Source organism: Sphaerodactylus townsendi, linkage group LG06 (genome assembly GCF_021028975.2).
Source record: "Sphaerodactylus townsendi isolate TG3544 linkage group LG06, MPM_Stown_v2.3, whole genome shotgun sequence".
NCBI classification, from domain to species: Eukaryota; Metazoa; Chordata; class Lepidosauria; order Squamata; family Sphaerodactylidae; genus Sphaerodactylus; species Sphaerodactylus townsendi.
The window spans coordinates 127,694,324-127,720,611 of NC_059430.1; the positions used below are offsets into that span (position 1 = coordinate 127,694,324).

The 26,288-nt window shown below is 51.9% G+C and overlaps 1 protein-coding gene across 1 annotated transcript; it reads right to left on the minus strand.

Moving 5' to 3' along the window:
• Positions 1 to 1,401: 1,401 nt before the first annotated feature.
• On the minus strand, positions 1,402 to 25,620 carry NOP53 (NOP53 ribosome biogenesis factor). Its single transcript, XM_048499122.1, has 13 exons — positions 25,374 to 25,620; positions 22,926 to 22,990; positions 21,955 to 22,039; positions 19,582 to 19,790; positions 15,831 to 15,901; positions 15,621 to 15,716; positions 15,145 to 15,249; positions 13,073 to 13,246; positions 9,372 to 9,547; positions 9,141 to 9,207; positions 4,406 to 4,482; positions 3,733 to 3,789; positions 1,402 to 1,479 (listed from the first exon to the last, which is right to left on the minus strand). The coding sequence occupies exons 1-13, from the start codon at positions 25,583 to 25,585 to the stop codon at positions 1,473 to 1,475; spliced, it is 1,401 nt and encodes a 466-aa protein (XP_048355079.1). The 5' UTR covers positions 25,586 to 25,620; the 3' UTR covers positions 1,402 to 1,472.
• Between the last annotated feature and the right edge of the window lie 668 nt (positions 25,621 to 26,288).

Sequence of the window (26,288 nt, forward strand, 5' to 3'; positions counted from 1 at the left end):
GACAATATATAAACACATAGGCTCCATCCCATAAAATAGCTTTGAACTCATAAAACAGCAAAAAACCTCAGAATACATAATGTGCTACGGCGGCCGGACCCCAATTTAAAACCTACCCCATGGGATGGGTAGGACCCCTCATCATGAGGGGATCTTGATGTAACTCGCCCCTAGGGGCAGGGCAGTAAGGGGGGCACCATGTCAGCAGCTGGACACTCCAAAGGCACCCGTGGAACAACACAGGTCTTACAGGCCCTGGCGGAACTCACTCCAGGCGTCCCGCAGAGGGCCTCGGACAGCTGGAGTGGCGTTCCCACTCAGGCCGGGGCCAGTGCCGTAGCTGTCCTGGCCCGCTGAGGCCAGCCGCACGCAGGGGCCGGGGGCCACCAGTAAGTTGGCCTCTGCAGAGCGCAGAGGCCGAGTTGGGACATATGTGCTTCTTCCTACCTATCTCATAAAAAGGACAATCCAACAGATGCTTTCTATATATGTATTATAATATTTGTGCATTTAGAAGAAGAAGAAGAGTTTGGATTTCTATCCCCCCTTTCTCTCCTGCAGGAGACTCAAAGGGGCTGACAATCTCCTTGCCCTTCCCCCCTCACAACAAACACCCTGTGAGGTAGGTGGGGCTGAGAGAGCTCCGAGAAGCTGTGACTAGCCCAAGGTCACCCAGCTGGCGCGGTGTGTGGGAGTGCACAGGCTAATCTGAATTTCTAGAGAAGCCTCCACAGCTCAGGCGGCAGAGCGGGGAATCAAACCTGGTTCCTCCAGATTAGATACACGAGCTCTTAACCTCCTATGCCACTGCTGCTCCTTTATACTCCTTTATTTAGTACCTTTATGCACCTGCACTTTCATTAAGTAAATATTTGCACAGGAGCTTTGCGTCTGGTTATATTTGGCAGCCAGGATACGGTAGCTTTTTCTTAGGTATTCTATGCCGTTTTGTGTGTTGTTTTCATGCAGACCAAGGATCCACCTACTCCAACACTGGCCAGCGAAAGAACTCCTTGAGTGATCACCAAAGAAAACAAGGACATTTGAAAGAACTACCAGCAATACAGGGAAGAAGGGGAACTTTGCAAGCAGCACCCGAGAGACCCAACTAGGTTTTCGGGGCTTTCGATAGCCAAAGCTCTCTTAGTCAGATCTTGGTAGGCTTTCTTTATTCTGCCTCTGTGATGGTATTCTGGAATTTTAATCCTGCCAGCTCAGGAGTCTGCAACCTGCGGCTCTCCAGATGTTCACGGACTACAATCCCCATCAGCCCCTGCCAGAAGGGCCACGAACATCTGGAGAGCCGCAGGTTGCAGACCCCTGGCCCCGACTGCAAACGGTGGCAATTGGATTATGCTGCAGGTAGACTGCATGGATGGAAAGAAAGAAAAGGGGACGGGAGAGGTCTGACTTTTTTTTAATGAAACAGAAAAGATGAGGAATTTCCAGAATGCTGTGGTGTGATCCGTGCTCTATAACCTGTTTCGGGGGGTGGGGAAGAGAAGAAAGAGAAAACTGCTGTGAATGTCAAGATCAAACACATCTGAACAGCTGCAATAAGGCAGTCTCACGCATGGAGCCAATGGGGTCATAAGAAGAAGAGTTTGGATTTATATGCCCCCTTTCTCTCCTGCAGGAGACTCAAAGGGGCTGACGATCTCCTTGCCCTTCCCCCCTCACAACAAACACCCTGTGAAGTGGGTGGGGCTGAGAGAGCTCCGAGAAGCTGTGACTAGCCCAAGGTCACCCAGCTGGCGTGTGTGGGAGTGCACAGGCTAATCTGAATTCCCCAGAGAAGCCTCCACAGCTCAGGCGGCAGAGCGGGGAATCAAACCCGGTTCCTCCAGATTAGAGACACGAGCTCTTAACCTCCTACGCCACTAACTGCAAGACATGGGGGTGGGGTGGGGAGGGGTAGCAGAAGCTGCCCAGGAAAAAAACACCGGCAAGACCGAGCTGGCCTGGCTGGCAGCTGCCCTAGAGCCCAGCAGAAGCCCAGCACTAAAGAGAGTAGAAAGCGAGGTTTTTTTTCCTTGCCAACTGCTCCGGTTCTCATCTGAGCAGCTCTGCCGTGTCCCTCCAGAGGACGACAACCAACACAAACAGAAAATTTCCCCTCGAGTGTGGCCGTTTCGCTGCCTTAGAAACAGGCTGTTGGGCGTGGGGACTTTTCTACTGTGTTTCCCCAAATATAAGACAGTGTCTTATATAAGAATATACGACAGTGTCTTATATTAATTTTTGCTCCCAAAGATGCGCTATGTCTTATTTTCAGGGGATGTCTTATATTTCTGTATTCTGTTCGTCGGGCGTGCTTCCAAACAAAAACTTTGCTACGTCTTACTTTTGGGGGATGCCTTATATTTCGCACTTCAGCAAAACCTCTGCTACGTCTTATTTTCCGGGGATGTCTTATATTCGGGGAAATGGTATCAAAAGCAGCTTGACCCAAGTTTCAGGCAGAATTGACACAAGCAGGAAGAGAAGTGATAGAACAGTGGTGGCGAACCTATGGCACTCCAGATGTTCGTGGACTACAATTCCCATCAGTCCCTGCCAGCTTGGCCCATTGGCAGGGGCTGATGGGAATTGTAGTCCCACGAACATCTGGAGTGCCATAGGTTCGCCACCACTGTGATAGAACGACTGTGCTACTTAAAGAGGGGGAGAACAGCACAGATCAATTCTTCCTGTACGAAATGTGCCTCAACAAAATGGGCCGAGCACGATGTGCCAGTTTCTTCTACTAGCAGGGGCTTGTTTTAAAACAAGGGGAAGAAGAAGAGTTTGTATTTATATCCCCCCTTTCTCTCTTGTAGGAGACTCAAAGGGGCTGACAATCTCCTTGCCCTTCCCCCCTCACAACAAACACCCTGTGAGGTGGGTGGGGCTGAGAGAGCTCCGAGAAGCTGTGACTAGCCCAAGGTCACCCAGCTGGCGTGTGTGAGAGTGCACAGGCTCATCTGAATTCCCCAGATAAGCCTCCACAGCTCAAGCGGCAGAGCGGGGAATCAAACCCGGTTCTCCAGATTAGAGTGCACCAGCTCTTAACCACTATGCCGCTGCTGCTGGAGGCATTCATGTGTGCACACAACACACAAGGAGCCTAGCCCACACATCTGGCAAAGAGTAGGTGGGGCTGAGAGAGCTCCATAGAGCTGTGACTAGCCCAAGGTCACCCAACTGGCATGTGTTGGAGCGCACAGGCTAATCTGAATTCCCAGATAAGCCTCCACAGCTCAAGTGGCAGAGCGGGGAATCAAACCTGGATCCTCCAGATTAGAGTGCACCTGCTCTTAACCACTACACCACTGCTGCTCATTGGAGCATGGCCAATAGTGACTACCGCTACCTGCAGACCAAAGGCAGCCCATTGTAACACTCCCTTCTTCCCCAGGTGTAAGCCTAGGATTCTGACACCACCCATCTGCACACACGTTTCCAACATCAAACCCAGGTATGCTTTACAGGAAAAAAAAACCCTACACAAGCTGTGAGGAAAGGGCATTGTGGGAAAAGTCAGAGAAACGACAGCAAAATCAAGCTCATATAAGCAGCCAAATTCTGCCCGATAAGCAGTCCGTGAATCCGTGGTCTGCAGCATTGTGGCTGGATCAGAGAAGTCATTAATCGGGGGGCGGACGGGGCGGGGGGGGGGGAGAGGGCGGGCGGACAGGCAGCTCGCAACCCCACATCCAGGTCGCTATGGGATTAAATAAGAGCCCCACTTACGTGATCTCCCGGAACGCCCGTTTTTCAACGTATTTCACGCGGTATTTCCTCTTGAACCTGGCAGGAAAGAGAGCTTCAGGAACGTGGCCAGCAGAAGTTCAGAGAAATCAATAGATATTAGGTAGACAACCAACATGCCACCCACAACAGACAGGAGCTCAAAGAGGGAGCAGCCCACAGTGGCGAGAAGAGTAATCTCCAACGCAAAACTCAGTCACCAAGATTGCGAGATTCTCAGGAGTTCACCGGGTCTGATTATTTGCCTACATCGCATGTGTCAAACTCGCGGCCCTCCAGAGGTTATGGACTACAGTTCCCATCATCCCCATGCCAGCATCATGCTGGCAGGGGATGATGGGAGCTGTAGTCCATAACCTCTGGAGGGCCACGAGTTTGACACCTATGGCCTACATACTTTTCGACTGAAGTCTGGTGTGTGAACCGATGGAGTTTTTAAAAAGCACCCAGGCTTTGAGCTGTGAGATGATTTTGCGGGGTCCCTGCAACGTCCGCTCTTCTCATTCACGCATGTGGATTGTTGAGCCTTGAACATGCGGAGGGTAGAGTCTTTGCACAATGGTACAGCATGACTCCCGTTTCAGCAGGGGAGGGGGTGTGTGTGAGGACGGGACTGCGACCCTCCAGAATTTGGAGACCCCTCCCCCCCACTCACTTTGCCCGCTCCCTGGGTTCTATGATGTTCCGTTTCTGCAGGTTCTTGAACCGATCCTTCAAGATGCTCCCTTCAGGCTGGGAAGAAATGAAAAATTATATATGTGAGCAGTTTGACATATACTGACTCCTCCACCATCATAAAAGAACATAAGGATGAGCCTGCTGGATCAGACCAGAGTCCATCTAGTCCAGCTCTCTGCTACTCGCAGTGGCCCACCAGGTGCCTTTGGGAGCTCACAGGCAGGAGGTGAAAACAATGGCCTTCTGCTGCTGCTGCTCCTGAGCATCTGGTCTGCTAAGGCATTTGCAACCTCAGATCAAGGATCAAGACTGGTAGCCATAGATCGACTTCTCCATAAATCTGTCCAAGCCCCTTTTAAAGCTATCCAGGTTAGTGGCCATCCCCACCTCCTGTGGCAGCATATTCCAAACACCAATCACATGTTGCGTGCAGAAGTGTTTCCTTTTATTAGTCCTAATTCTTCCCCCCAGCATTTTCAATGAATGCCCCCTGGTTCTAGTATTGTGAGAATTCTGGTTATCTCCAAAGTCTGCATATTGTGTTGTGTTACTTAAGAAGCAGCAGAAGTAGTGGATTTATATCCCCCCTTCCTCTCCTGCAAGGAGATTCAAAGGGGCTGACAAACTCCTTTCCCTTCCCCTCTCACAACAAACACCCTGTGAGGTAGGTGGGGCTGAGAGAGCTCTGAGAAGCTGTGACCAGCCCAAGGTCACCCAGCTGGCGTGTGTGGGAGTGCACAGGCTAATCTGAATTCCCCAGATAAGCCTCCACAGCTCAAGCAGCAGAGCGGGGAATCAAATCCGGTTCCTCCAAAGTAGAGCACTCCTGCTCTTAACCACTACGCCACTGCTTCTCTCTTAGTTAGTCTTAACAGATAGGACGCGGCTTCTGTTGTCAGCTTTTGCCACGGAACAGCAGCGTCACTTTTTTTTCCTGATTCTCACCAACGTTCTTAGCAATAACCTGGGGGGAAGGGGGCGAGGAAGACGAGAGCACCCTTCAAGCCCCCCCCACCCCCGCTTAGCACTCAGAGGCGGCAGGCGCCGGCAGCGCAACAGTTCACACAACATCAGCTCCTCACGTACATCGCCGAGGTGCTTTTTCCTTCCTGAGATCCCCAGCGGGAGCCATCGGCACGGATCTCAGGGTAAGAGCCGTTGTGGGGGCGAGGCGTGAAGGGCGGGGTGGAGGAGGGGAGAGATGCAGCGGGAAAGGCCCAGCTGGAGAGCTCAGGGAGCTGCAAAGCTTGCGGGTTGGCATCAGACCCGCTGCTGTGGCAGGCTCACCTGCCAAGCTACAGAACTGGCGCGAAGGATTCGGCATCAAGGAACAGGAAGTAGGGTGCTGAAAGCAGGGCGGGGGGGGGGGGGGAGACCGGGTGGGGCACTTGCTGGAGAAACATCAGCCTTGCTCTGCGAGTTTTTCCTGGATGTTGCATGCGTGTAAAGTGCTATCAAGTTGCAGCTGATCATAGAATCATAGAGTTGGAAGAGACCCCAAGGGCCATCCAGTCCAACCCCCAGCCATGCAGGAACGCACAATCAAAGCACTCCTGACAGGTGGCCATCTAGCCTCTCTTTAAAAACCTCCAAAGAAGGAGACTCCACCACACTCCGAGGTAGTGCATTCCACAGTCGGAACGGCCCTGACGGTCAGGAAGTTCTTCCTGATGTTTAGGTGGAATCTCTTTTCCTTCACCTTGAACCCATCACTCCTGGTCCTAGTCTCTGGAGCAGCAGAAAACAAGCTTGCTCCCTCTTCGACATGACATCCCTTCAAATATCTAAAGAAGAAGAAGAGGAGTTTGGATTTATATCCCCCCTTTCTCTCCTGCAGGAGACTCAAAGGGGCTGACAATCTCCTTGCCCTTCCCCCCTCACAACAAACACTCTGTGAGGTGGGTGGGGCTGAGAGAGCTCCGAGAAGCTGTGACTAGCCCAAGGTCACCCAGCTGGCGTGTGTGGGAGTGCCCAGGCTAATCTGAATTCCCCAGATAAGCCTCCACAGCTCAGGCAGCAGAGCTGGGAATCAAACCCGGTTCCTCCAGATTAGATACACGAGCTCTTAACCTCCTACGCCACAGGGCTATCATGCCACCTCTTAACCTTCTCTTCACCAAACTAAACATCCCCAGCTCCCTAAGTCTCTCCTCGTAGGGCATGGATGGATTCCAGACCTTTTACCGTTCTGGTTGCTCTCCCCTGGACCCGTTCCAGCTTGTCTGTATCCTTCTTCTGATCCATGGTGACCTCAGAAGGTTTTCAAGGCAAGAGACTTGCAATGGTGATCTGCCACTGCCCGGCTCTGTAGCAATCCTGGACTTTGTTGGTGGTCTCCCATCCAAGTCCTAACCAGGGCCGACCCAGCTTAGCTTCTGAGGTCTACTGAGATCCAGCTGGCCGGGCTGCCCAGGGCAGGGCCAGACAGCGGTGGCTTGCCGTTGCCAGTTTTTGTGTGGTGACTTTGGACTTCCTTGGTAGCCTCCTGCCCCAGCACTAACTGCAGCCGACCCTACTCAGCTTTTGGGAAATGGTGACATCATTCTAAGCTGGCCATCTAGGTCCGCTCCCATCCCGTAGACAGGAGATAGTCAGGAGGTAGTAAATGCAAGATTTTTAGAAACTGCCACGCAAAGGAACAGCAGTGGCGTAGTGGTGAAGAGCAGGCGTACTCTAATCTGGAGAACCGGGTTTGATTCCCCGCTCTGCCGCCTGAGCTGTGGAGGCTTATCTGGGGAATTCAGATTAGCCTGTGCACTCCAACACATGCCAGTTGGGTGACCTTGGGCTAGCCACAGTTCTTCGGAGCTCTCTCAGCCCCACCCACCTCACAGGGTGTTTGATGTGAGGGGGGGAAAGGAAAGGAGTTTGTGAGCCCCTTTCAGTCTCCTATAGGAGAGAAAGGGGGGATATAAATCCACCTCTTCTTCTTCATCCTCTAGAACTCTCTGCCACAAGATGTAGCCACTGAAGATGACCGGCACAGAGGATTACCATAAAGAAGTTACAGAAGTTACACAAGCAGAGCAGGAATTTTGAGAGCTGTCGGCCCAGTAGCCGTTCAGAGACAATCAGCCTCTAAAAACAATGGGAGACTAGCGGTATGTGCAAACAGCGGGAAGTCTGGGCTGACGTCTGGCTGAATGCCAAGTCAGATGGCACTTCTTTGGCCAACTTGGCAGCTGTGGTTCTAAGATGCCCCCTCCAATACTGTAGGGACAGGGAAATCGACACTCACCGGAGAACCCGCATTCAGCAGCGACACAACACGAGACCGAGCATCTCGCAAAGATCACTGAGGGTGCGGCATCAAGATATTTCCACCCTCTCCAATAATCCCCATGGAAGTTTTGAGTAGTCCAATGATGCAATGTTCTCAGTGGCATGAGTGTTATAAGACGCCCAATCTCCTGAACAGCTCTGATGTGCTCTTTTGTGAAACTGTTGCAAATTTTATACTGGAAATTAGTAGTTTTAACTGCATTTCTTAACCTTGTTTTGTTTTAAAATGTTGTCCTGTTTTATATGCCAATAAAGGCTTGGGTTGTGTTGAGTAGTCCAATGGTGGGCAAAGGGGTTTGCCAAGTCATCGGGAGGGAGGGACTTCCGGCCAGGTGCCTCAGCTCCCCAGACCGTGCCTACTCGGCGGGGCCTGGGACTCCCCAGGTGACCTTCACATTCCCAGCAGACGCTGCTGCAAATGCTCCGAGCGCAAGGATGGGTCTCATCACTGGCTACCTGGAAAGGCTTGAGGGCAAGAGGACACCCCGGGCCACCTCCCGAGGGGCAGCAGAGCAGTCCCTTCCGGCTGCCTGCAGAGACCCCCGCCCCTACGCCTCGTGTCCTGGGAGGAGATTCCTTGGAGGCTCTCGAAAGAGCAGCAAGTCCGGGCGACACCCGAGTGCTCCGGGGAAGAGCACAGAGGGCCAAAGTAAACTCTGCCCATGCGAAGGAAAAACCGGCACTGGTGGCAAACCACCTCCAAAGCGGGCTCTTCCTCCCTGAGCTCCCTGGCATGGATTTCAGGTTAGGAGTTGTTGTGGGGGCTAGAGAGATGGGAACAAAGCAGTGATGGCGAACCTTTTCGAGACCGAGTGCCCAAATTGCAACCCACAACCCGCTTATTTATTGCAAGGTGCCAACATGGCAATTTAACCCCGAATACTGAGGTTTTGGTTTAGAAAAAAACAGTTGGCTCTGAGCCGTGCGTTACTCGGGAGTAAGCTTGGTGGCAGTCGATGGCTTTGAAGCCCCCGTGCAACTCTTCCAAGGGGTGAATCACGACCCTAGGAGGGTTGACTCAGAAGCAAGCCCCATAGCCAGCAACCGAGCTTACTCCCAGGGAAAGGATCGCGCTTTAGTTCTTCGCATGAAAATCAGTGGGGTATAACAGTGCTTAATAGGGTTACCTACACTGCTTCCCCAAAACTAGGTCTTAGGTTTAATGCTAATAATCGAGCCCAGCAGCCCAGGCCAGCCTAGAAGGGGGGGGGGGGCTCTGTTTGTGCGTGCCCACAGAGAGGGCTCTGAGTGCCACCTCTGGCAACCGTGCCATAGGTTCGCCACCACTGGAATAAAGGAACAGCGGCAGGACCCAGATCCGGAGTACTTCAACAACCCACAGTGGGTTGGGGGAGAGAGAGAGACCACGGCCTTATGTCAGCACAACCCCCCTGCAGCCCAAAGCCCAGGGAAAGGGGCACCCCCCTCACCTTCAGCGTCCTCAAAGACTCGGCCAGTTCGGTGCTCAGCTGCAAATCCAGATCCGGGTCTTCGTACCTGCAGCAATGGATGGGCAAGGGACCCGAGGGGACGGGGGGGATACGACGACAATCAGAAACACACTGCATGCACACCTGCCCCCCATACCTCAAAGCACGTGCCCCCGGGTGTGTCCTGGCTAAGCCCCTCCTCCCCCCGCCTCGTCCCCAAAGAGGTCTTACTTGAGCCTGCCCAACCGCTTGGGCTTATTGGCTTCGGCCTTTCTCCTGGCCGCCCGCGCCTTTTTCCGTCGCAGCAGCTCCGCCTCCCAGCGCTTCACCTGCAGCCGGATCGAGTGCAGCCGGAAGACCTCCTGACGCCGGAGCCGCGCCGCCTTCTCGTGCGACTCCCGGGCTTTCTGTGTGCGGCGGCAAAAGTGAGACGGGGAAAAGCATCCTTCCTTTCCTGGATCAACATCTCCTCCCCCCACCCCAGGTGTGGTGTCCGCCGCAGGTCAGGGCGAGCCCCCTTCCCCTCTCCCGCCAGGATGCGAGCGAGGAATCGCTCATCAGAGGGGTGGTTTGGGAGCTGGCCTCCCCCGCCCCCTGCTCTGCATTGCTCAAGCAGAGAGCAGATGGCTGACGCCCTGCTCGGCCAGATGGCCACGTGTTCATGAGCTAGAGCAACATGGGGGGGGGGGGGGAGAGAATCATCAAGGCTGCTTTGGCCGGCGGCCCAGGAGGCAGTTTGAACCACTGCGGCTGCTCTTCAAGGACAGCTCGGACAGAGATGTGCACTGGGGCTGAGACTACTACGTGGAACACGGACAAAATATGGATGCGTGCGCGCACTCGCAAGAGGCACGTCTGTGCGTTTGTTGGGAATTTGCCTGTGTCTCTTTTCCTGGCTAATCTCTTTGGTTTACGTTCTGTGCCACAGAAAAGAAAATCCCTCACAAAAAGAGGGTAAAAAAAGCCCCGTTATAGAAGAAGAGTTTGGATTGATATCCCCCCTTTCTCTCCTGCAGGAGACTCAAAGGGGCTTACAAGCTCCTTGCCCTCCTCCCCTCACAACAAACACCCTGTGAGGTAGGTGGGGCTGAGAGAGCTCTGAGAAGCTGTGACTAGCCCAAGGTCACCCAGCTGGCGTGTGTGGGAGTGCCCAGGCTAATCTGAATTCCCCAGAGAAGCCTCCACAGCTCAGGCGGCAGAGCTGGGAATCAAACCCGGTTCCTCCAGATTAGATACACGAGCTCTTAACCTCCTACGCCACTGCTGCTCCTACTCTACTTATACAAGTAGAAGTGATGCTAATTCAGCACGTCTGCACGTTCTGGCGGTTTGTGTCGTTTATCCCAGGTGCACTAGGGGGCAAGATGCAACGCAGAGCGTTGAAAGACCCTCTCCCCCAACCGCTGGGGGTCTCACTCAACCACCTCTCTGGCTGCTGAGATTTTAAGAGAAGCGGCCAACCTGCACACACGGCCGCATTCCGAGTCCTATCGTGGGCCCGTCGTGAGTCAACACACTAGCCAAGCAGGAATCAACACACTAGCATAGCAGAATCGGCCCCAACAGCTGTTCAACCAGCCTCTAAAAACGATGGAAAAATAACGGCATGGGTAAACAGCTGGCAGATTTGGCTGATGTCTGGCAGAGTGGTATTGCCCGCTCCGGCAGGCAGCTGCTCTCCAGCATCTCAGGCCGAGGCCTTTCACGTTGTTACAGCAAGGTAACGGGTTCAAAATATTTAAGCCAAAAAGCTTAAGCCGACAAAGGAATAAAATTAGAGAAATATTTTATTCACGCCAACAAAACGGGCAAAACAGCATCAGGGGAGGCACGTTGAAATGGCTGCTGTCTTTTACTTTTATAGGTTACATCAGAATAGCAGTAAAAAGAATACACCCCAAAGTTCATCATCATTAATCAATCATTTGAAAGGGTGGGGATGGGGCAAACTAGTGCCCTTATTGGAAGATATCAGTACTCTGCCTTTAACGTCTTATGAATTTAGGCCCAACTTCCTTTTATCAGTTATTGTTTTCTACTGTCCTACTTTTCTAGACAAAGAGCCTAAACATTTAGCCATGTTCTTGCTTTGTTTCAGAAAAGAGCAGACGCAAGGTGCCGGGCCGGGGCAAGAAGACCTCGAAAACAACTTGGTTCATAATCTCATACATTCCCATGTAGAATTGAGAACAAAGGGTATTTCATCCCGGCTTTTTGCTGATCTGGCTAGTAACAAAAGCCAGAAAGCAAAAGGCCTACTTTGGTTCATCTTTAATTAATCATAATTAAAGCATAAAATCATAAAGGCAATGCAATGAGAGAAAATATCAGTATGGAAACTTAAAAGATTTTTCAATACTTGTTCTGCGCCTACAGCGTCACCTAACGCCATGTCCCTTTTTAACGGCAGAACCTGGGGTTTGAATCTGGACCGTCCGCGTGCCACGCAGACGTTCGACCAACGAGCCAGGCTTCCGGGCAGAGAAAGGTCTCTCGCATCACCTACTGCACGCCCCCTTTTAAGCCAAGATGCCAGAGATTGAATGTGGGGCTTCCTCCGTGCCAAGCAGCTGCTCCACCACAGCAGGCACACAAGAGGCTTAGAAACCTGCTCTCTCTTTTTTAAGAAGAGGAGTTGGGATTTATACCCCTCCCTTTATCTCCTGTAAGGAGACTCAAGGTGGCCTACGAGCTCCTTTCCCTCCCTCTCCCCACAACAGACACCTTGTGAGATAGGTGGGGCTGAGAGTTCTGATAGAACTGTGACTAGCCCAAGGTCACCCAGCAGGCTTCATGTGGAGGAGCAGGGAAAACACATCTAGTTCACCAGGTAAGCCTCTGCCACTCAGGTGGAGTGGGGGATCAAACCCGGTTCTCCAGATTAGAATCCACCTGTTCTTAACCACTACGCCACGCTGGAAGCAGAGAGATGGTTTAGTTCATCAGAGCGGTGCTGCCAGGGTTGAGAAGAGCATGATGGTCTGGCAACTCTTATGAATAATTTTTCCGGATTGTAAGGGGAATGTTTCCACATGCTGGAGGGTGGTACCTCTTTACTGTTTGTAAGAAGGGCTATTTTGCCTACTGAAGAGGGTGCAGAAGCAGCCCCAGGTCTTAGCATCCACCCAAAACTCTGGAAGCAGACGGCCAGGGGTGACAAATGGACTGTTATGCTATGTACACACCACTGAATGTTCCAGGGGAAAAAAATTACATCAAAGGAAATGTTCCCAAGATGCTCATTTGGAGAAGAAGAGGAGTTTGGATTTATATCCCCCCTTTCTCTCCTGCAGGAGACTCAAAGGGGCTGACAATCTCCTTGCCCTTCCCCCCTCACAACAAACACCCTGTGAAGTAGGTGGGGCTGAGAGAGCTCCGAGAAGCTGTGACTAGCCCAAGGTCACCCAGCTGGCATGTGTGGGAGTGTACAAGCTTATCTGAATTCCCCAGATAAGCCTCCACAGCTCAGGCGGCAGAGCTGGGAATCAAACCCGGTTCCTCCAGATTAGATACACGAGCTCTTAACCTCCTACGCCACTGCTGCGAGAAGCAGAAAAGTCCGTAAGGAGACTAAAAGGTGGCTTACAAACTCCTTTTCCCCACAGCAGACTCCTTGTGAGGTAGGTGGGGCTGAGGGAGTTCTGAGAGAACTGTGACTGGCCCAGGGTTACCTAGCAGGCTTCACGTGCAGGAAAAACAAATACAGTTCTGCCACTCTGTGGAGGAGGAGGGGGGGATCGAACCTGGCTCTCCAGAGTACAGTCCACCACTCTTAACCCCTACACCATGCTAGCTCTGAAACACAAACCCTCTCCCAGTAAGAGGAGACGGCGTGCCTGTCCTAAGACAAACAGACAGGACACTGATCATTAAAAAAGAGAAAGGGATAAAGACACAGAAGTTGCCCAGAAGAGACAGGGGGAGAAACTCACCCGTCGCTTGGCCTCCTTTTCCTTCTTCCGCTGTCTCTCGGTTTTCTTCTCCCCCGTGGCAGCAAGGGCCAAAGGGGGAGCTTGAGCAGAGTCTGCCGGACACTCCGGCTCCTCCTCGTTGCCAGAGTCTTCCTCCTCTAGAAGTCCTTCGCATTGTTCCTGGAAGATTGTCTCCTGGAAACACGCAAAAGAGCAAATCATGGGAACAGGGAAAGAAGGAAGAAGAAAAAGAGTTTTATTTATATCTCCCCTTTCTCTCCTGCAAGGAGACTCAAAGGGGCTGACAAACTCCTTTCCCCCCTCACAACAAGCACCCTGTGATGTGGGTGGGGCTGAGAGAGCTCTGAAGAACCGGGACTAGCCCAAGGTCACCCAGCTGGCGTGTGTTGAATTCCCGAGATAAACCTCCACAGTTCAAGCAGCAGAGTGGGGAATCAAACCCAGTTCTCCAGATTAGAGTGCACCAGCTCTTAACCACTACGCCACTGCTGCTGGAGGCGTTCGTGGGTGCACACAACACACAAGGAGCCTAGCCCACACATCTGGCAAAGAGCAGCCTATTTTAAACCACATTTCCATAAGGGGGCACTCTACTTCCTTAGGCACTGTTGGACGTAATCCAGGGTGCATGCATCCCGTGAAGTTCTGAATTCTGGCCTTCAGCCAGAAGGTAGCACATCAACGTGCTCAGTCCACACGAGGATGAAACTTCTCACAGAGTCTGCATGCACACCAGGCAGAACATCTTGCAGCCTGCCTGCTTCGGCTACCCATGCTAGCTTGCATCACCCAAGCAGACGCTGAGAGCTTATTGGGAAAGAGAATGTCCCTGCGGATCTGGGCACATAGAAACAATAGAACATGTGCCAGTATTCTAACCATATATGTATTAGTTTTATTTCGCCATTGCTGTATAGATTCCCAGGTCACACAAAGCTATTTTGTATTTCCATGCTCCTTGCAGATACCAATCCTGACATAATGCCCAGTGTGGCCAGGTTCCGGGTAGCAGCATTTGAAGAACATCGCAGGATGGTCTGCACAATAAAGCAGGATCAATGATTTGACAGCTGCAACCTTCAATTTACCAATTTTATGGTTTCTCTATGCCTGCCCCCTTCTAGAGTTGTATAATTCTTAAACTTTTATTCCCCTTTAGTGTTTATGCTCTTATCCTATTGCATAGGTGGCGAACCTTTGGCACTCCAGATGTTATGGACTACAATTCCCATCAGCCCCTGCCATGCAATTGGCCGTGCTGGCAGGGGCTGATGGGAAATGTAGTCCATAACATCTGGAGTGCCAAAGGTTCGCCACCACGGTCCTATTTCCTTTGTGTTCCCATACCCTTTTGTGTCCCCACTTTCCCTTTACCAGCAAGCTTTGTTATTTCTTTTTCGTTATCATATTTACTGTTTATTTTATTTGCATTATGCTGGTCCGTGACTGTAATAAAGATGGATTGACCGGTCTTTAACAGCCGCCACCACAAGGGGAGAGCGTAGCGGCTCAGCCCAAAGTCTAATACAGTAGAACTGTGGGGCCCCCATAAGCCCCTTGTTCATGGACTCCTTCCCTGGGGCAGGAAAGGAAGCTAGCTAGCCAGGACTCAGCACCTGCAGGCAGGATTACTTACAGTATTTCGCAGGCCAGCACATCCCTTTAAATCGATACAGGGCTGAATGGCTCAGTCCTATTAAGAGGCTAAATATACCGTCTCTCCAGGCCAAGCGCTGAGGAGGAGAGTGGAGTCCAAGGGAGTGACCAAACCTGCTTACTTGTAACAGGAGGGTAGGCCTATGGAAGAAAGGCACCCGGAAGAAAGGCTCCCAATGGAAGAACTTCTAACTTGTAACAGGAGGGTAGGCCTATGGAAGAAAGGCTCCCAAAGGCACCTGGTGGGCCACTGCGAGTAGCAGAGGGCTGGACTAGATGGACTCTGGTCTGATCCAGCAGGCTCGTTCTTATGTTCTTACGTTCTAAGAAGCTGCCCTAGTCCTCCTCTGTTTCCGTTTGACACCTTCTTCGCAAAGTTTGTGTGGTCTTCTCTCCCGGGGGAGGGGAACGCTCACCTGGGTGGGAGCCTCATCTGCTGTGGGGAAGCAGAGCTGGCGATCCAGTTTCTCCTCGGCCTTCTGCCTCTGCAGCTCGATTTCGTGAGCCTGGAGGAGCAGAACCTGGAGAGGGGGAGAGGACCTCATAAGGCAGTGGTGGCGAACCTATGGCACTCCAGTTGTTCATGAACTACAATTCCCATCAGCCCCTGCCAGCATGGCCAATTGGCCATAGGTTCGCCACCACGGTCATAAGGAGACTGAGAGCAAGAACGAGGACCGTGATCTGGGTTTCGCCTGCATCCGTTTCCTTGACTGATGGAACGCCTCTCCACAGTCCAACATGGTAACGCACCCAAACAAAATGGAACACGCTCTCTCGCCACCCCCTGCGATAGACACTCTTTTCTCCCCCTGGGAATTAAGCACTGCACACCCAACCCAACTGGAAACCTGGAACCCACCCAGCCAACCCGTCTCTCCCTCTACAATACCTGGTGAGCCTGGAAGCTGGGATTGTAAGACGCGCCTGGGGCAGCCACCTCCACAGCCGGCACTTGCGATGGTGCCTTCAGGAGCCTTCCTGGTCGCTACAGGAGGGAACGAGGGGAGTGAGTGGACTTCCGTGACCCTGCCCATCCTCCCCCAGCCAAGACCCCGCCCCCCCCCACACCGAGATGCTCAGAAACTGATCCCCTGCTTACTTTCACAGGCTGCTTTTTGGTCTGCTCCAGGAACCACGTGTCTTTCCCAGCTAGGGCTTGATCCAGTGGATCTAATAGACAAAGAGGAAACCCCCCACCTCATTATTATTATTATTATTATTATTATTATTATTATTATTATTATTATTGTAGATTTCACAGCTGCCAGATCTTTAGCTGGTTGTTGACCTTCATTACAATTTGAGCCCCACCCAGAGGCCTATTATTATTATTATTGTAGATTTCACAGCTGCCAGATCTTTAGCTGGTTGTTGGCCTTCATTACAATTCGAGCCTCACCCAGAGGCCTAGGAAGTTGTAATGTATCGGCGAAGTATTCGTGTGGATCCCAGCAGGGCTGCCTTCTGAATTTGACAGATGTTAATTTATTATTATTATTATTACTACTACTACTACTACTACAGGCTGCCTTAACCTTGCGGGCTCAGGACAGCTTCCAACAATAAGTACAATATTGACATAAATACAATAAAACAGAAGTTACAACTGTATCGTGTTATGAGACTGCAGTCTTTGAAAAAAAAATGACGCATCAAAGGCGATCACAGGCATCATATTCTGCCACTTGCCTGAGTTCTGGAGGGGGAGGGGGGTGGGGCTTGGGGGGAGGGAGAGGGGTGGGCACTAAGCCCTAAACGTTATCCGTTGGAAATTGGGCTCTGAATCAGCATTCCCGTTTCCAGGCCAGCCCCTCACCCGCCAGGTTAATCTGGAACTGTTTTCTTTGCCACCTCTCCGATGCACCAGCACAGGATTAGAATCCTCAACTGACCCATCCGCGTGTCCTGAAAGGACGGGGGTGGAGGAAACTCATCTCACGAGCGCTCCGAGCACCTTGAACGAGGGTACAGCTAATCCTTCTTAAGCAGCCGCCAGGTTCCCATGGGGCCCAGTCTAAATTTTGGGATTACGGCACGGTTTCGGCGAGAGAGACAAGCGGGGGGGGGGGGGGGGGGAGGAGATCAGGCTTCCGTTCCGTGGCTGCCGCATCCCCGGGCCCTTCCAAACCGGCAGAGGCATCTCTGCCCCTTGTCCTTGCCATGGGCAAACAGCCGCTGCGGGTCAGGGCAGGCCAAAGTGCGTGGACAGGTGGTCACGCTCCTGCCACTCACAGGAACCGGACGAGAGCCCTGAGAGAAGTCATTTTGTACTCTCAAGCACGCCGATTAGCCCTGACCCCTCGACCCCGGCAGAAGTCTATGGGGGAAGGGGGCGGGTGAGAAAGGCAGGAGGTGGTCGACGAAAGGTTAGAAGGGCTTCCACTTTTCTTCTAGGAGAGAGGTGCTAATTCAGCACTGCCATGATGCAAAATATCGCCCGCTGCTCTCCCTCTCTGGCGCTGGCACTGCTGGGCAAGCTCTGTGGGCAGCCGCGTGTCAAGGGGCAGGTGCAGGAGAGATTTCTCCTTGGGGCACAACGCCCCCAAGCCCACCACGGGCAGTGGAGGATGCCTAGTTCAGGGGCTCTTCCAACAGCTTGGCAGAGACTTCGAACCTCCTTCCCAGCCCCAGAGATGGCCCAGCATCCGAACAAAACCCCTTTCTGCCACCGGCAAGAGAACCCGGGATGCCGTCCCTGTTGCTAATGGGAGCTCTCACCCATCTGCACTGCCCAAGTACAAGGGAGCGTGTTTAGGATTATAATCAGCGGCATCCCATTCAGACACATATCTCAGGCGTGTTAATCCTTGGGGCCGGTGGTTGGATCAGTGCTGCCCTCACCTGGACAAAGCTGTCACTGCGGCTGAAAAGGTTTGTTGGCATAAAGTCGGAGCACCCGGGGGAAGTTTCGAATGTGGCATCCTAATGGGGCAAGGGGAGAAAGCATCTGTACCGACACAGAAACAAAGAAGCTGGTGAAGCTAGAACAGCGGTTCTCAACCTGTGGGTCGCGACCCCTTTGGGGGTCGAACGACCCTTTCACAGGGGTCGCCTAAGACCATCGGAAAACGGTCTTTTTATATTTTATATATACCGTGTTTCCCCGAAAATAAGACAGTGTCTTATATTAATTTTTGCTCCCAAAGATGCGCTATGTCTTATTTTCAGGGGATGTCTTATTTTTCTGTGTTCTGTTCGTCGGGCATGCTTCCAAACAAAAACTTTGCTACGTCTTACTTTTGGGGAATGCCTTATATTTCGCACTTCAGCAAAACCTCTACTACGTCTTATTTTCAGGGAAACAGGGTACCAATGTTATGGCTGGGAGTCACCACAACATGAGGAACTGTATTAAAGGGTCCCAGCATTAGGAAGGTTGAGAAACACTCAGCTAGAAGAAACCAAAAGGCTTCCAGGCTTCATGCAAGAACTAGCTTATCTATGCCTGGATCAGCGGTGGCCAACCGGTGGTGCTCCAGATGTTCATGGACTACAGTTCCCATCAGCCCCTGCCAGCACGGACAATTGACCATGGTGGCAGGGGCTGATGGGAACTGTAGTCCATGGACATCTGGAGCACCACAGGTTGGCCACCCCTGGCCGAGATGGTCCCGCCCAACCCCGTGCTTCAGATCAGCCCATTCAGGTAGGCATTAATGGGGTTTCATCACTGAGACCAGACCTAACGTCTGTCTGGGCGCGAGCCACGGCGCTGGAGGCGACCGTGATCGTGCCCGCTTCCCAAGAGGTGGCAGCGCTGCGCCAGCTGGCCGGGACGAGCGGCTCGCTGAGCGGCCCCGTCGATCCACCGCCTTGCTGCCCCGGTGAGTCACTACCTCCCCGCCCCGGCAACTCACCGCCCCGGGATCCGGACAGGCTGCTGATCCACCGTCCCGTCGATACACCGTCCCGTCGCCTCTCCAATCCGCAGACCCGGACACGCAACGTGGAGAAGGCGAGGGGGCGAGACTGTTTCTTGGCCCTTCAGGCCGAGGGGAAGGAACATCGGCTGGAGAAGTCAACCCCCAGGTCAGGGAAGGTGGGACGGCGCACTCGCCTGCGGGAGAGGGGCAGCTAGGGGGAGACGCCGCAACGTCTACCTAATATCTATTGATTTCTCTGAACTTCTGCACCTTTGCATATAAAATGTTCTTCAAGTGCTGTGCTGAGATATCTCAAAGAGAGGGAGAGCAGCTAGACGCATTTAAGGAGAGGAGGTTCGCAAATTAGTGCCTTTGCTCAGAGACAAAACTAGGCAAATCAGGTGGCTGAGACTGCGGAACAACTTCCCTCTTGTGCCATTTGGACCACACAGGGTGCAAAAAGTAGGATACCAAAAAGAGCGTGGAACACACAACATTGGCAGCAGAATTAACAGCAGCAAGACATGGCTTTTGTTAAAGGCTCTGGGGAAAACGGGAACACGCCATGGCAAACTTGATTATCTACAATCCCAACTTCCTTCAACCCTCCCTGCTGACATCTGACTTTTGGAGACCCCTAGTGGGGTTTTCAAGGCAAGAGACGTTCAGTTTGCCTTTGCCTGACTTCTCTCTGTGATACACCTCTGAAGATGTCAGCCACAGATGCGGGCGAAACGTTAGGAACAAGATCCACCAGACCACGGCCACACAGCCCGGAAAACCCACCACAACCAGTTGAATCCGGCCGTGAAAGCCCGTGAAAGACAATTCATAAGGGCCTCTCCCCGGGTTTTTAAACACCCCACTGCAAAAGTGGGGCATTATATCTCAAGGCCAGTTTCCTCATTTGAAACTGCCCGGACTCCGTTTCCTTCCCAGAGCAAAGGACAGAAACACAGATGCTTCCCCCTCGTCCTTTTCTCTTACTTGAGTCTGACCAGATATCGTAGAATGCCCTGGAAGTCCCAGTGGTGCTGCCGGCTTCTACAGAGGCGGCTTTTGCTGCGGGGGCTTTCTGCAATCTTTCCCGGAGAAGCCTCTCTTTCCGGGGGACCAGCCCTTTCTCTGCCAGCTTCTGCCACAGCTGCTGCTTCCGCTTCATCTTCTTGCCATTGGGGACTTGGTGGGCGAGGATGCTGAAGAGAAAGATAAGCTCAGGGTCACAGAAGAAGAAGAGTTTGGATTTATATCCCCCCTTTCTCTCCTGTAGGAGACTCAAAGGGGCTTACAATCTCCTTTCCCTTCCCCACTCACAACAAACACCCTGTGAGGTGGGTGGGGCTGAGAGAGCTCCGAGAAGCTGTGACTAGCCCAGGAGGGAACTATGTCGCCAGGGATGCTATTCCCATCAGCTCCCTACCAGCATGGGCCAATTGGCCATGCTGACAGAGGCTGATGGGAATTGTAGTTCTTGAACATCTGGAGAGCCGCAGGTTCCCTACCCCTGGACTAGCCTGGACTAGCCCAAGGTCACCCAGCTGGCATGTGTGGGAGTGCACAGGCTAATCTGAATTCCCCAGATCAGCCTCCACAGCTCAAGCAGCAGAGCGGGGAATCAAACCCGATTCCTCCAGATCAGAGTGCACCTGCTCTTAGCCACTACGCCACTGCTGCTTGATTGACGCCCCTCCTTTCATTCAGAACATCTGAAAAAACCCTTCTTGGCAATTGGGGACTCCCCCTTTGGCCACAAGGCATAACCGAGGGTTCTGACAACTCCGTAGTCAATTTCAAGAAGAAAGAGGCCCCAGAGAAGGAAGCCTGTGCGCAGAACAGCTTTAACGAACTAGTAAAGTCCAGAAAAAGGAACCGCTATGAGTTCTTTATTGAGCTGGCATTCTTAGTCGGGAACAAGCAATGCGAGAACTGAAACTCAGATCTCAATCAACAGCTTTTACAGGGTAACAGACAGGCTCCCGCCAAAAGAGTATAAACAAGGCAGGGTTTCACACAGACAGGCAAGCAAGTGAGAGATAACCAAAACAGCGAAATTCCCCTTCCCAAGGGTTAAGCCAAAAACCTCCGGCAGGAACCTTTTCAAGGTCAGACAGCACACACACACCACAACCTTACAACAGCACAGCAACTGAAGGAAGATTCCTCAGCACTCTATATGGTGCTACTGAAGGGTCTAGACAAGGATGGCCAACCTATGGTGCTCCAGATGTTCACGGACTACAATTCCCATCAATTGGCCATACTGGCAGAGGCCGAAGGGAATTGTAGTCCATGAACATCTGGAGCACCATAGGTTGGCCACCCCTAGTCTAGAAAGGGCATTTAATGAAGAAAGGCAGAAGGAACCTGGCCTCAAGAAGAGAGAAAAGTTGTCCATTTTCCAATAGTTATGTTGTTGCTGTTAAATTTGGTATAGCGCCCACCTCCAAAGGGCTCCAGGCGGTGTACAGTAAAACCAAACAAACAATACAGAGCAAAACCAATATACAACAAACTCAAAAAACATTAAAATCCAACAGCATTTATAGATGGCGTCCAAAAACTCCAAACCCACCTCCTCCCGGAGACCAGCAATTTGCTGGTAGATGGTACATGAGGGGGCAGACAGTCAGCGACCAGCCCCCTCAAAAGCTTGGTGGAACAGCTCAGTTGTACAGGCCCTGCAGAACTCACCAAGGTTCTTAGTATACAGGTTTAGCCCTGGAACATTACATAGGATAATCAAGTGCCCTTGCATATGTACAACTGATCAGTTTCCAAACATCTGGGACTACGGCATTAAAGGCCTGAGAGTCAAAGAGATAATGTGTCTAATAGCGGCCAAGAAGGAAAGAGGAACCGTTCTCTGGCTATTAGAGAAGGAATGAAAGGTTTTTATATGCCGTTAAAGGTTCTTGACTTGAATGAGAGTTTAAAAAAAACACAAAGGCTCACTCCGCACATGCAGAATAACGCACTTGCAAACTGCTTTCAATGCTCTTTGAAGCTGTGCAGAATGGCAAAATCCACTTGCAAACAGTTGTGAAAGTGGTTGGAAAACACATTATTTTGCGTGTGTGGAAGGGGCCAAAGATACGTTAGTCAAATGTTAGATGCATGTTTTCTAAAAGCAAGTCAAGAGCAAAGGGAAAGTGAAGGTGCGCCAATGGGTAGGAAACAATTACTGCCTCCACCCCATAGTTTGCACGATGCCTCAATGCTCCCAGTTGTCCTTCCACACCAAAAGCTCCCCGTTTTCTGCATTGTGCTGGGGTTGGACTAGATGACCTTTGGGACCGCCCTCCAGCTCCATGTTCAAGAAGCAAGCGATGTGGACCCTTGGAAGAAAATGGGGCAACTCACTCTTTGGGGACAGGCACTTTGGAATCTATCTGTAGGATCAAGTCAATCTTCAGCGGTTTTCCTTTGGCACGGGTCTGTTGCTGGTCTGGGACAAACACAGAACAGACTTGGTCAAGAAAACACAACTCACAGTAGTAGTAAAGGAAGTTGAACCCACTTGCAGGGCCCCTGCTGTAAATCCAACTCCCTTCCCATAGGAAATTTGGTGCCCACCGTCTGCCCTAATTAACTAGAACAGCGGTTCTCAACCTGTGGGTCGCGACTCCTTTGGGGTTTGAAAGACCCTTTCACAGGGGTTGCCTAAGACTCTCTTGCATCACTGTTCTCCATTGGTAAAATGGATAAATGTTAGGGTTGGGGGTCACCACAACATGAGGAACTGTATTAAAGGGTCGTGGCATTAGGAAGGTTGAGAATCACTGAACTAGGATATGCTCAAGGCAAGATGCTGCAACGCTCTCCAGTGCAGGACAACAGAACACACGGATGCCTGGAACTCTGCAATGAGCTCTTTGTGAAAGCAATGGCCTTCTGCGGCTGTTGCTCCCGAGCACCTGGACCGTTAAGGCATTTGCAATCTCAGATCAAAGAGGATCAAGATTGGTAGCCATAAATCGACTTCTCCATAAATCTGTCCAAGCCCCTTTTAAAGCTATCCAAGTTAGTGGCCATCACCACCTCCTGTGGCAGCATATTCCAAACACCAATCACACGTTGCGTGAAGAAGTGTTTCCTTTTATTAGTCCTAATTCTTCCCCCCAGCATTTTCAATGGATGCCCCCCGGTGGGCCACTGCGAGTAGCAGAGAGCTGGACTAGATGGACTCTAGTCTGATCCAGCTGGCTTGTTCTTATGTTCTTCTTAACTCACTGAGCCTGGGTCATCTGCTGCAGCCATCCCCTTCTTTCTGTCTTCAGGTCCAGCCCCCCCTTCTCTCTGACCCTCTTGTCCATTCCAACGCAAGACCTCACCTTTCTCCTCACTGCCAGTGTCCACAAAGAACAGGCTCTCGTCCGGCTTCTCAGCCACTGGGCCACTGCAAAGAAAAAGCAAGAGCAGCCCATCAGTTCTCAGCCACGGCAGAATCACCTTTGAGTCTTTTAACCACCCCAGGCAACAAAGCGTCCTCCTCTATGAGAAACTACCTTATACTCTAAGCATCAAACCTCATGTTACCTACCCGGGCAATTGTACTCCAGGGTTTCGTGTGGAAACGCACTTGCTGCCCAAGACTCATAAAATGGCCCTGCCAGGGATCAAACCCAGGACTGTCTAGACCAGTGATTCCCGAAGTGGGTGCCACCGCCCCCTGGTAGGTGCTGCAGCGATCTAGGGGGGCAGTGATGGCCACAGGTGCATTTGGGGGGCGATGAATAACTGTAAGGGGGCGGTGAAAGCATAAAAGAAAGAAGCGAAGATTTAGAAAAATTGATTTATGTATTCCGCTCATAATGCTTACTTTTTCTTTGAACAACGCACTGGGCGTTGGCTCGGTTCCCGCCTACTCCCTCACTTGCATTGAGGTGTGCGCAATTGCGCACTGCTACTGTTCATGTGGTGCCACTGAATTGCCGTTCCAAAACACGTGAGCACTACGAGCATTGCGGCGGGCAACTGCCACTCGTGCGATTGGTCGATCGCAAGGCCAAAGCCTGGAACAGCAGCGGTAGTACTGGCTACTGGCAGTACTACCAGCAGATTTTGGAGCACGCTATGAATCCGGAGATTTCCCGTAATTATTACGCTTTATGCCTATTAAAGGTTAATAAAGATAAAGAAAAAGGTAATTATTACGCGTAACACAACTCTAAGTTAGATTGTTGTGATATTGTGAAAAGTTAAAGTTAACTAACAAATAGGGCGACTATAATTTATTTATTTATTTATTTATTTATACTTTGGGCTTCTAGACCGCCCCATCCCCGAGGGGCTCTGGGCGGTGTACAGCAGATAATAAATACAATTTTAAAACATCATAAATAGGCTAAAACTTATAAAAGCAGCGAAAACTAGCTAAACATTAGCATTTAAATGTAAAATAAATATAGGCATAGGTGTAGGTGGCGCCCGGTGCCTAATATTAAATTCTTCCACCCCCAGGGAGAACGGTAGGTCTAGATAGATGTTATAGGCCCAGATGTAGAGGCCGGCGGAAGGGCCAGCGAAAGGGGCCAGCGGAAGGGGGCCAGCGGAAGGGGGCACCATCAGTGGCTGGACTCTCCAAAGGCCCGGCGGAACAGCTCCGTCTTGCAGGCCCTGCGGAACTCACCAAGGTCCCGCAGGGCCCGAACAGCTGGTGGGAGAGCGTTGGTGAGTATTATTTATTTATTTTGTAATAATTATTTGCGCTTTACAATTAATAATATCATGTTTATTTATTTCATTAATTGCTATTAAAATTAAAAAAAATTAATTTCCAGGGGGCGCCAAGTAATATTTTTCCTGGAAAGGGGGCGGTAGGCCAAATAAGTTTGGGAACCACTGGTCTAGACTCTAGAGCATTTTTATCTTCCCCTTCCTCCAAGGAACTTAGGGCTGGCTTTTTTACTAGCTGCTTGATAGCTGGTCTTTTTAACTGGGGGACTGGGGACCTTCTGCAAGCCAAGGAGAGGCTCTGCCATGGAGCCATGACCCCTCCCCTACAAATAAACACAAGAAGCTGCCTTATACTGAACTGGGCCACTGATCCATCACAGCCGGTATTGCTTACTCAGACTGGCAGCCACTTTGCAGGGGCTCAGGCAGAGGTCGTTCCCATCGCCTCCCTCCTGATCCTTTTAACTGGAGATTCCGGGGACTGAACCCAAAACCTTCTCCATGCCAAGCAGAGGCTTTGCCACTGAGCCATGCCCAGCCCCTTACACGAGGCTGACTTACACGGAGTCAAGCCACCGATCTATCATAGCCAGTATTGTCTACTCAGGCTGGCAGCTGCTCCCCGGCTCTCAATCAGAAGTCGTCCCCATCACCTGCCGCCTGATCCTCTCAACTGAAGATGCCTGGGACTGAACCTACATGCCATGCTCCTGAGCCACAGCCTCTAACCCAGGGGTAGGGAACCTGCGGCTCTCCAGATGTTCAGGAACTACAATTCCCATCAGCCCCTACCAGCATGGCCAACTGGCCATGCTGACAGAGGCTGATGGGAATTGTAGTTCCTGAACATCTGGAGAGCCGCAGGTTCCCTACCCCTGCTCTAACCCATAGGTGTCAAACTCGCGGCCCTCCAGATGTCATGGACTACAGTTCCCATCATTCCCTGCCAGCATCATGCTGGCAGGGGATGATGGGAGCTGTAGTCCATAACATCTGGAGGGCCGCGAGTTTGACACCTGTGCTCTAACCACTACCGCTCACTACCCGGCAGAAGAGACCTCCCAGTCACACTCATGAGATGCGTCCCCCCTCCAGCCGCTGACCCCAGATGGCGCATCTCCGCCGCCCGCTCGTCCAGCCATTCTCCGAGGTCTCTGCCCAGCTTGGCCTCCGGCCCCCGCCAGCGCTTCCAGCCCTTCTTGCGGTTCCGGGCGCCCTTCCCGCCCGCCCGCCGCGACAGGGGCAGGGCCGGGTCGCGGGAGCCGGGCCCGAAGCCCAAGAAGCCCGACGCCTCCTCGGGAGCCTCCGCCGCCATCTTGGGACACGAGAGACAAAAAGGAAGCGCTCCGGACCGGAAGCCGGGAAAGCCACTTCCGCCGGTGGCCGCCATTTTGGAAAAGGGCATGGAGAGGGACAGCTAGAACGTCGCGCAGGGCGCTATTTTGGCGTGGGTCTGCTTTTCTAGGCTGGAGCGCCACCTGTCGACGCCAGGAGGTATAGAGAGCGGAGATAATAAACCGCGCGTAATTGGAGATCCGATATGGAGGCGTCGTTGTGGTGTCGCTCTATCCTTCGGCGTCTCTACGGCCCCCGGTGGAGCTCATGCCAATCAAGGGTGAATGGGGATTTGAACTCCTTTGAGATCCCTGGGGTTTTGCATTCTCTGCCACCCATTTTTGTCCCGAGAAGTCAGAGTTTAAGCCCCACAACAACCCTGCGGGGTAAGCCACAATAAAAGAGAGTGACTTGCCTGCAGATTTGCTGGCAGAACAGGGGTCTGAGTTGGACCTTCCTGGTCCTATACTGATGCTGCTGTAGTGAGTTTCAGAGGGCTGCCACGTTGGTTTGAGGTAGAAGAGTAAGGCTGATTCCGCACGGGCCAAAAACAGCCGTTTGAAAACGGTGTGAAAACAGTATAAATCCGTTTACACCGTTTTACACCATTTTCACACTGTTTTCACACTGCTGTTTTTGGCCCATGCGGAATCAGCCCAAGATTCAAATCCAGCAGCGTCTTA